At 42.3% G+C, this 11,686-nt stretch overlaps 1 protein-coding gene across 1 annotated transcript; it reads right to left on the minus strand.

The window, feature by feature from the left end:
- Positions 1 to 2,027: 2,027 nt before the first annotated feature.
- On the minus strand, positions 2,028 to 10,328 carry LOC127484142 (antiviral innate immune response effector IFIT1). The gene is made up of 2 exons (XM_089314802.1): positions 10,245 to 10,328; positions 2,028 to 4,253 (listed from the first exon to the last, which is right to left on the minus strand). The coding sequence occupies exons 1-2, from the start codon at positions 10,247 to 10,249 to the stop codon at positions 2,822 to 2,824; spliced, it is 1,437 nt and encodes a 478-aa protein (XP_089170928.1). The 5' UTR covers positions 10,250 to 10,328; the 3' UTR covers positions 2,028 to 2,821.
- Positions 10,329 to 11,686: the final 1,358 nt, after the last annotated feature.

Genomic DNA, 11,686 nt, shown 5'->3' on the forward strand with positions numbered 1-11,686 from the left:
CGGAGGGTGGTGTGGCAGTGGAAAAAACGGGCAAAAGACACAAAAAAATTCGGCCAGAGAGGCAATGTGTGGTGGTCTTGGGACGCTGCTGCATGGTTTATCGGAGATCACATTGTGGCAAAGATACTGATCTATTTTGCCTAGAAAAATAAATGCAAGATGTGGAAGAATTTAATACAGCTCCAGTGTTTCAAAAATGTTCCTGTGCACTGATCCTTTTTCGTTCTGTATTCCTATTTCTTCCTCTTCCCTCGGTTGCATGTGGGCTAAGAGATGGTCTTCATTTACTAAGGTTTTCATGAATAGAAACTAAGCCACCAGTGGTAAAAATCAAGGGGAGAAATATCTGTTTACCTTCTTAAATTGTTTAGGAATTTGAATTCATAAATCAAAAGTCATGTGTAAGAATATTAATGGGATATACATTTCAGGATTGAGAAGAAACAAGACTTGGCTGTTGAGTGGGTATTGAACATGCTGAAATTATTAGATGGGACTGGAATCTCAGTCTTTTTAACAGACTGAATAGTTGATTATCTTTTGCATTTATGTTAAAATTTAAAAACACAGCAATTGGAGAAAATGGGAACAGAAAGTGACATATGATCTAAAATTTGATTGGGAAACTAACAAACAATAGTAGTATTTTGGAATAAACCTTGACTGTTGATAACTGTTCTAAGAAATGGATGTAAGTCAAAGTTTCTCAACCGTGGCACTATGGACGTTTGGACTGAGTAATTCTTTTGTTGTGGGAAGCTGTCCAAGGCATTGCAGGATACTTAAGCAGGATCCTTTCATAAACCCTCAGTAATATCCCCGAAGTCCAGTCATCAGAATAAGTCCACTGGCATTGTCAACCCTCTGGGAGGCAAAATCTTCCCTCATTCTCTTACTGCATTCTCCTCCTTCCATTAGATCACTGCTGTAAATAATACCTTCATTTACATTCCTAGTTTAAAGATTTACGTGCATGATATAGCCTGCATGAGACATGAGGCAGACTTCAAGTGTCAGAAGAAAAATGAATGCAGATTGAAGAAGTTGAAAATATTACTCAGATTCAGAAAGAAGAGGCCTGGGTGAAAGGGTGGAGTCTTTATATAAGAAATATACTAATTTTAATGAAGAAAATAGGAAAAACTTGCAGCAATATAATTTTGTTTGATTTAGACAGCTGCTTTATCCAACTTTTTAATATATTTTAAATAAAAATAATTGTTTCTAGTTAAAAAAAAAAAAAAGGAATACCAGAAGGCTTACTCCTTTCAACGTGGGACTTCAGAGTAGAGGTGGCTGTATGACATTTGGTCTCGCTGGGGTGGGTAACTGGAGTGGAAGTAGGCTATAGGGGAGAAGTGCTGAGTCCCCATGAAGTTTCTTTTCCAGCAGCATCATGAAAATGCAGATATGGGTGGTCAGATTGGCGTGCAAGGGGCTGGAGCCTGCAGTGGTGTGTACACAGCAACAAGCAAAGGACTGAGCTGGGACCCCTGAGCAGTAGTCAATGAGAGGAGCTGGAGCTTGGCCTGATCGAGGTGTAAATGTAAGTAAAGGGATCAGCTGAGGTTATGTCAGTCATTCATTTACATGGGAGTAACACGTTGCTGAAATTGAGATGCCAGTTTCAAGAGACTTCATGGTAATGCCTAGAGGTGTTTGTGTGTAAGTATGGCAATGCTATGAGTATTTTCAATACAAAACAGCATCTATATTCCTGTATTTTTTCCTATTTGCCTCTGCCAACATTCAGGCTATGCCACACTTGAATATTCTTGACCGTGAGAAGAGAGGAGGTCTCTTGAGAGATGGGATGGAGAGCTGCTGTTGGGTAAACAGTGAAGCATTCTATGATCTCTGAAGACTGTCATGCCTGTCTCACACAACATGTTCTCTGTATTATAGAACTTGTTATATAATCATTACTTTACATTGGTGATCTCTGCTGTCATATAATTTAGCATCCTTTTCATATTTCTTGACGTAACAAGATCAGTATTAGAAAATGACTTAAATAGAGCTTCAAGTAAGCTTTCCCAAGAAGTTTATTTTCTATGAATTTTTAACAATGAATTAAACATAAAACATGTTCATTGTGAAGGCTGACCTTTACTTGACTGTGTACTTATTTTACTGCCTGTGTCACTAGGTTGTAAACTGCATTAAGTTTTTGGAAAACATCTACCTGTTCACCATAGTATTTTTGGTGTCTATCACTGTAAACATTTGCTGATAAATGAAGTAAACATTTTAGTATACATAAGCTGAGTATTTTATTTGTTACAAAGCTACTTGGCAAACTGTTAATTCTACTAAACAAAATTTATGCAAATAGTTTTCTTCTACACACACATACACACTTTATGTTTCACTATTTTCTATTATTTTCATTTGTCAGGGAGAGAGAGAGGGTGTTCCCATAGCTGGTTTATTCTGCAAGTGCCCATATGGTTGTGACAGGCAAAGGTAGGAGTAAGGAGAGCAATCCAGGTCTCCCATTGCTGACAGGAACCCAACTGCTTGAGCCATCGTTGTTGCCTCCCAGGGTCCATATTAGCATGAAACTAGAATCAGAAGCTGGAACTGAGGATGAAACCAGGTGCTTCAAGGTGGGGTGTGGGTATCCTGGCAATCAAAGCACTAGGCCAAATGATTTACTATATTTTGAATGCAACTAGTTGTATCAGTTTTGAGTAATTTTTTTAAAAATTGCATCATTATCAATTATGTAATATGTTTCTGAAGCCATCAAGCAGGAGAGGTAATTACTACATGTTAACCTAAATCAAACACAGTATAAAAGTGGTCAATATTAGAGTACCTAGGGGCCACATGCCACCTTGTTATCACAGTCAGCAGCTAGTCTCAGGGCCTGCTCATAGCACTCCAGGGCTTCTTTCAATTCTCCTTTCAACCTGTGGACCAACCCCTGGAGACTCCAGCCTTCCAGGTCAAATGCATTTGTCTTTAGTTTCTTTGAAGCCAATTGTTTCAAGGCATTGATACTTTTATCCCTGGCATATGAGTCCTTTCCTATTTTTATTGCCTTTAAATAATGGGTAATGGCATCAACTTCGGATTTCTTTTGAAATTGTTGAAATTGACCGTAGTGGAAGTGTATATCTTGCAGTATGTGTTCCCGGGCTGGTGTCATGCACAGCACTTTTTGGAAAGTATCTTCAGCTTTTTCAAGATCGCCTGCGGTTATATACATGTGTGCCAGGTGTATATAAGCAAACTCAAACGTGGGCTTTTGTTTGACAGCATATTCAAAGTGAAATATGACTAATTGAACCAGTCTGTCCACATTGTCTCTGTCCTGCTCTGTAGGCTGCAAGTGGGTAGTTTTCTTTATTTGGATCATTTGTTCCCTGTAGCAGAGGCCTATCTGGTGGTGAAGAATGGCAGAGCTGGGTGTTGCCTTCAAGGCCATTTTTAGGTACTTCAGAGCTTCATCCACACGGCCTTGTCTGCGGAAAAACATGGCTGCGTATCGAAAGACATAGGTCTGGGAGGATGTGTGAGCAAGAGCTTCCTCCAAGCACTCTCTTCCTTCGGCCTTCTGTCCTACATCCTGCAGCTTCAGAGCAAGCAGAGCTTTAAGGTATGCATCTTGTGGATTGAGCCTGACGGCCTTCCTTAGGGGCTGCAGAGAAAACGCATCACTGACATCGCATGGTCTTTTGGCAGGGTAATCCAGGCGATAGACAGTGATTGCATACCCTGTGTTGAATTCGGGGTTCTCAGGGTCTGCTTCCAGAGCCTTCTCAAAGCAGGCCTTGGCCCGCTCATAGTTCTTTCCTCCACACTTCAGCAAAGCCCAGCCTTCCTCACAGTCCATCTCAGGACACTGCGTACTATAACGGGAGGGGTCTGCAGACTTCTGGCACGTGTTCTCCACCTTGTCCAGGTACGTCTGTGCATCTGCCAGCCTGCCCATGTGGTAGTACACCCAGGCGCAGTTGCCCCAGGTCACCAGACTCCTCACATCTGAGTGGTCAGCCTGGTCTCCCTGAACCACCTCTTCTGCTTCTTTCAGGTTCTCCAGGGCATCCTCATGCTTGCCTTGCAGGTGTTTCACATAGGCCAGCAGGTTGTATCCTACCTTGTGTTCAGTGTCTAGAAATTGAATCTCTTCCAGGATTCTGTCTTCTAGGTCAGGCAACCCAGTGTCTTCGATGAGCAGCCCCCATGTGAAGTGACATCTCAGCTTCTGCAGCCTGTCCTTCAGCGGATGCTCCTCAGCACGCTCACTGTGAAACAACAGCAGAATTCATGTAGCTGATGAAGGAATGCCAAAGCAAAAAGACCCAAGAAACCACATGTCCAATTTTAGTCTCTCTTCTTAAAAGTGTACCGCTTGTATTTCTTACAGAGCACCATATTTTTTTTTTTTATTTTTATTTTTGACAGGCAGAGTGGACAGTGAGAGAGAGACACAGAGAGAAAGCTCTTCCTTTGCCGTTGGTTCACCCTCCAATGGCCGCCGCTGCAGCCGGCGCACCGCGCTGATCCGATGGCAGGAGCCAGGATCCAGGTGCTTTTCCTGGTCTCCCATGGGGTGCAGGGCCCAAGCACCTGGGCCATCCTCCACTGCACTCCCAGGCCATAGCAGAGAACTGGCCTGGAAGAGGGGCAACCGGGACAGAATCCGGCGCCCTGACCGGGACTAGAACCCGGTGTGCCGGCGCCGCAAGGTGGAGGATTAGCCTATTGAGCCACGGCGCCGGCCTAAAGCACCATATTTTTAAGATATGGGCTGTGAATGTCTTTCGGTCGACTATCTTCTGGCTCTAGTACTTTCTGGCTAACCAACTACTCTTAGGATCGTCTTTGTAAGTGAGGATAATAATAAAACTTCTCATACTGGGCTTAGGGAAGCTTAATAAGCCTAGAGATCTATAGCACTTAGATATATTATAAGCTATATCAAAGGTTTTTTATTTTGCTGCTAATATAATTGGGACACAGACCAGTTAGTAATACAGATGCTTATTAAATGTTATGCATTTGAATATCTTAGTCTCCATATAATGCAAGATATTCAGAGCAACCAAAAGACATACTGTTTTACCAAGGGTTTTTTCCCTCCACTCAACATACCTCTAATTTCACACAAAGGTAGAGCAGAGATTCAGGGTTTCCTTCATTCACTTTTCTCAGTGATCACATCTTATGTAATTATAATCCAATATGAACATCAGGCATTGACATTGGTATAATAATGTATGTATGTAGTTCTGTGATTTTTTTCTTCCCATTAATGAACTTGGAACTACCACCTCAATTAATATTCAAAACTATCCCATCACTGAAACATTTCTCTTAGGATAACCCTTTATAATCAACATGTCCCTTCTTGACCTAGCCTCCCAAACATCCTGGCCTTTTGGAGTTACTAATTTGATTTTCATCTCTGATGTTTTCATTTAAAAATATGTGCTATAAATGGAGAATGTTATACACTATGCAAATAGCAACCAATGTAATATACCAAATTAATAGAATTAAGGGGAAAAATAATGACTCTCACCACAGAAAAAGCATTTGGCAAAATTAACATGCTAACAGATACAAACACTCAATGAACAAGTAATAGAAGGAAACTACCCCCAACACAATAAAAGCCACATATAAAAAACCCACAGTGAGCATCACACTCAATGCTAGAAGATGAAATCTCATCTTTCAAGATCAGGAACAGACAAGGATGCTTGCTTCCACAAATTCTATTTAGCATAGAATCATATATAGAAAAAATCTAAAAATATAGATCTTATATATAGAAAATCTTGATGATTCCATGCAGAAACTGTTTCAACTAATAAATAAATTCAGCAAAGTTGCAGGATAAAAAAATCAACACGAAAAAATCCCTTGTGTTTCTGTATACTATGAACAATCTAAAAAGGAAATTAAGAAAGCACAAATCTCATATTTAATACCATGACAATGATATACTTAGGAATAAACTTAACCAAAAGGTAAAAGATTTGTATATCTAAATCTGTAAAACATTGCTGAATGAATTGAAGAAAGACACAAATAAGTGGAAAGACATCCTGTGTTCATGGATCAGAAGACTTAATATTGTAAAGAAGACAACACTACTCAAAGAAATATACAGATTTAATTCATCCCCTGTCAAAATCCCAACAGCTTTTTCTTTTTCAGAATTAGAATTCTCATCCTAATTATATTTAGGATCTCAAAAGATCCCAATTAGCCATTACAATCTTGAGAAATATTACAAAGTTGGACAGCTCACATGTCATATTTTAAAACATACTAAAAAAAGGATCAAAATACTGAGTTCCTGGCATAAAAACAAACTATATAGACGAATGGAGTACAATAAAGAGCCCAGAAATAAACTGTTGAATAAGGGTTGTCTTCATCAGCTCAGGCTAAAATAACAAAATATCAGACTGGATGGCTTAAAAGATTTTTTTTTTCAGGAGTTCTGGAAGCTAGAAGTCCCAGATGAAGGTACCAAAAAATCTGGACCCTGCTGAGGACTCCTCTGGATTTGCAGTGGCTGCCTTCTTGCTGCCTCCTCACATGGCCTGTCTGCATTGGTCCACGAGGAGAAAACATACTTGGGTCTCTTCATCTTTTTATGAGGATACCAGCCTTACCAGATTAAAGTCCTGCACTATGACCTCACCGTTATTCCTTCCTATTCAGCACTATCTCCAGATAGAGTCTCAATAGGACTTAGAGATTCAACAACAAGTTTGTGTGGCAGTACACAATGAAGTTCATTCTTTTTTTTTTTTTAAGATTTATTTATTCATATGAAAGGGAGAATTATAGAAAGGCAGAGGCAGAGAGAGATAGCGAAAGTGAGAAAGAGAAAGAGAGAGAGAGAGAAAGAGAAAGAGATCTATCTGCTGGTTCACTCCCTGGATGGCCACAACAGCCCAAGCCGCACCTATTGGAAGCCAGGAGCCATGTGCACGCAGGTGCAGGGGCCCAGGGACTTGGGCCATCTTTCACTGCTATCCCAGGCCATAGCAGAAAGCTGAATTGGAAGTGGAACAGCTAGGACTCAAACAGGCACCCATATGGGATGCTGGCACTGCAGGCAGTGGCTTTACACACTGTGCCACAGTGTCGGCCCTGAAGTTCATTCTTATGGTGAAATAGTTTTTTTTTGTTTGTTTGTTGTTTTTTTTTTTTTTTGACAGGCAGAGTGGACAGTGAGAGAGAGAGACAGAGGGAAAGGTCTTCCTTTGCCGTTGGTTCACCCTCCAATGGCCGCCACGGCCAGCGCGCTGCGGTGGGCGCACCGCGCTGATCCGATGGCAGGAGCCAGCAGCCAGGTGCCTGGTCTCCCATGGGGTGCAGGGCCCAAGCACTTGGGCCATCCTCCACTGCACTCCCTGGCCACAGCAGAGAGCTGGCCTGGAAGAGGGGCAACCGGGACAGAATCCGGCGCCCCGACTGGGACTATAACCCGGTGTGCCGGCGCCGCTAGGTGGAGGATTAGCCTAGTGAGCCGCGGCGCCGGCTCTGGTGAAATAGTTTTTGACAAAAGTGTTTTACTTTGGGAAAAAGTCTTTTGAATAACCACACAAAAGAATAAAACTAGTCTCATGTTATTCCACATAAAAATATTAACTTAAAAGAGAATAAAAAAAATGTATAACCTAAATCTATACAACTCTTAGAAGGAAACATTAAAAAAAAAAAAAAAACCCTCAGGACATGATTTGACAGTGTTTTTTTTGTTTTGTTTTGTTTTTTTTTTTTTTTTTTTTTTTTTTTTGACAGGCAGAGTGGACAGTGAGAGAGAGACACAGAGAGAAAGCTCTTCCTTTGCCGTTGGTTCACCCTCCAATGGCCGCCGCTGCAGCCGGCGCACCGCGCTGATCCTGGCAGGAGCCAGGAGCCAGGTGCTTTTCCTGGTCTCCCATGGGGTGCAGGGCCCAAGCACCTGGGCCATCCTCCACTGCACTCCCTGGCCATAGCAGAGAGCTGGCCTGGAAGAGGGGCAACCGGGACAGAATCCAGCGCCCCGACCGGGACTAGAACCCGGTGTGCCGGCGCCGCAAGGTGGAGGATTAGCCTATTGAGCCACGGCGCCGGCTTTGACAGTGTTTTTTTGATCATGATACTAAAACCCTAGGGAAAAACAGACAAAATGGATAAATTGGACTTCATGGAAATTAAAAATTTGTGTATATCAAAGGACATTAGCAACAAGTGATAAGAAAACTTGCAGAACAAGAGAAAATACTTTGAAAGCATGCATCTGGTAAGAGATTACTATCCCGTGTATACCAAAATCTCCTACAAATCAGCAACAAAAGGACGAAGAACTCTTTACAGATGTGCAAAGGACTTGAGTAGACATTTCTCCAAAAAAGTCACAGAAGACCAGCAAGCACATGAAAGCATAGTCAACATCATTAGTCATTAGCAAAATGTAAATCCAAATCACTTCTCACTAAGTCAGCTAAATTGGAAAAGAAAAAAACAGTGAGGAAGCATCAGCAATGATGTGGGAAAATAGAAATCCTCAGACATTGCTGGCAGGAATGAAAAATGGTACAGTTGCTGTGGAAAGTAGCTATTTGACTCTCAACAAGTAATTCGTAGATTAGCATAGAGCCCACTCCAGGGTATATATTCCTGGCTATATCCCAAACCTCCGTGTATGCTCAAAATAATTAGAAGGAAATAAGGAACATTTGTACACAGTTGTTCACTGCAGCAATACTCTCAACAGCCCAAGAATGGAAACAATCCAAATGCTCATTACCTGATTAACAGATAAGCACAACATAGAATAGCTAGAAAGGTAATATTATTCAAACGTAGAAAGAAATAAGGCAGCTGCACATGCTTATTATAAGAAGCCAATTCCAAAGGTCAGTTATTTTTCTCCCCATTTGATTTGAGGTGTCAGTCATGAGAGTGACTATGAAGACTAGCCCCAACCCAGGGTGTTTACATGTGTCTCTCAATGGCTACCTCTTTATTTTGGTTCATGGCCTGATGCTAAATGTCTGGTCCCTAATCAGGTGTCCCTCTCATAGGACACTCGTTCCTACTGGCAATCACCACTGTGGCCCTGGTCTGACATTGTCCAAGCCATTGCTGTCAGGATAGGCCCTCTCTGGGAGAGCCCTGACCTGAAAGGAAGTTAGGATCAGGTGAGCTAAAGAGGAGACAACTCAAAGAAACACATCAACTAACAGAGCAGCTAAATCTTTACAGGTCCCAGAGAGAAGAGTGCAAGCACCATGCAGGGCTGATGGGAATGGGAGAGCCACTGGGAACATGCATGTTCTACCACGGGGTGGGGAGAAGAGAGATGTACCTGTGGGCCCAAGTCTTTATTAGCGTCCAGGGCATTATCTACATGGGTTTCCTGCAGTGTTCGAATTGGCAGGTTTGGAAGAAATGACTGGGGTCATGCAGTAAAACATGAAAGCAAACTAATAAGAGTTCTTCGAATCAAGATTCAGTTGAGGCCATACAGAAATTCTCAGACAAGGCCCTGTAGGCAAGGGAGATATTCCTGCTTCCAAGCACAGAACTCCAGCCAAGACTCACGGCAAGGCAGGTATCAGGGTTCTGTGGACGGCCGAAGTTCCCCTGGGAAGAAGTATCTGCTGCTCTAAAATGCAGCCAGACTGACACAGGAGCCCCGCTGGGCAGAAAGTCAAAGCAGAAGCCTGCAGGGTAGGGCCATGAGCTGCTCTTGCCACTTCCCCACAATATTTTCAGCAGAGCGTCTCAGAGGCCTCCTGACTGCAGCTGACCCAGCCCCATGGACCCTGTGTTTCCTCCCTGGTGAGGAGTCAGCAAAAAATGCCGTCTGCATGAATAAGCTGCCCAGTCCTCCACACACAGGACAAGTGCATTTGGTAGAACAGACTCTTGAGATTTGGATCAATTTCTCCCTTCCTGCAAAACTCTTTTCCATTTTCCCTCTCCTCTTTAGAATATAATATGAGGAAATATTGCTTAGGTCAAAGTTAACAAAACTAAAAATGCCTGCATGAAAGAAGTCCTTTACCTGTGTTTAGGAATGTGTATCCCCATAGTCTTGGACACACACAAACATACATGCACACACACTGACACTCCAACATACTAGTCCAAATACAGCTAGTTACATAGAGTCATTGGGAAACTTGACCTTACTGAGACCAAACCTGTTGAAATAATATTGATGAAAAGTTTCTCAGAATCTCTACAGACACAGTGCAAAGAAGCTGAGAGCCTCTTACCTCATGGTGGCTGTGAGGAGTCCGAAGTTCTGTAGGGTTTCCTTTAGCTGGATGGGGTCCTTGGTGATCTGGCCAGTCTGCCTTGTAGATTTTCAGATACCTTGGAATATATAAGGGAGGTAACAGCAGGAAATGTTGTCAGTTGAGGGTGTATCCCTGCATTTGAAAGCTGGAAACCGAAAGTGGAAAATGAAACTGAAACTTTTCCCTGGAAAAGGAAACTGAAACTTTTCCCTGGAAAAGGAAACCTAGAGACTGCTTTGCTCTCTTTCTCAAACTGTACTTTAGATGTTGTGTGTAGGGGTGGGTGCAAACTCTTGAAATCTGTTCTTAGCATAGAGTTGGTCTTCTGTATATAAAGTTGAACTAAAAATGAACATAATAATGAAGAATGGGATGGGAGAGGGAGTAGAAGGTGGGACAGGAGTGGGGGTGGTAGGGGGGGTATGGGGCAAAGAACCACTATATTCCTAAAGTTGTACCTATGAAATATGCATTCATTAAAAATAGCTTTAATTAAAATACGACAATGGGATATCTTGACATATGAAGTAAACTATGGAAATAGTCAACAACAAAAAATAAAGAAAACCGGTTGATAAGAGACTGGGGAAAACAGTTGTGCTGATGTGTCATTTTCTGTTTCCATCCTTGGACAGAATTGGCACTGGCAGATGGAGCTTAGTAAGGAGGCTGTGGAGCAGGCCGGCAGGGAAGCCCAGGCATGTGGCTGTGTGAACCTGCAGAAGTCTGCCCTTGCCTGCACCTCTGTTTGCTTACTGGAATAAAGAATTTTTCTTTTCATGGTACAAGAGTCTGCACATCTCTAAATGGAAGCCTTAGCCTACATTTACCGCTGTTCTCTGAGATACCAAGTAATATTGATTATACTGGAATGTTGCATTACTTTGCAATAGGTGTTTTTAGGTCTTAGAAGTCATAGAAACAGAGTGTATGTATGTGTCAGCATACTGAGTCTTTAGTCAAAGCATACTAGGCTTTAATGACAATCTATTTCTCATTCTTGGTGAATAAAGGCCCTTGGAGCTGTGTAAGCTGATCTGATTCCCCAGAGATAAGTATCTTGGGTATGTATGGTTACAATAGCTGTGCCCAGTCCTCTGGGGGCCCTGACATGCTGGCGTGGCCTACAACAACTTGCCCCACATCATCTTCTGTGTTCATAATAGACTGGGAAGAATAAGCCTGTGCTGAGATTCGGATTCGGGGTAGAGGTTTGCTTCTTATTGGTGGTGTCTACCAGAGCTCCACTTTTCTCTTGTTGGTGCTAGAAACTACCCCCTGTCATGATACATGTGGCAATGTGATGATCCTGCAGCTGTTTATTCAGAGCAAACTTACCTGCAGGACAGTGAATTAGTCATGGGAAAGCCCTTGATGGGGAGGAGATGCCCAGACTTGTTTCCCTAGAAAGCTGTATC

Source organism: Oryctolagus cuniculus, chromosome 15 (assembly GCF_051225735.1).
Source record: "Oryctolagus cuniculus isolate XC-2025 breed Fujian yellow rabbit chromosome 15, ASM5122573v1, whole genome shotgun sequence".
Classification (NCBI taxonomy): Eukaryota; Metazoa; Chordata; class Mammalia; order Lagomorpha; family Leporidae; genus Oryctolagus; species Oryctolagus cuniculus.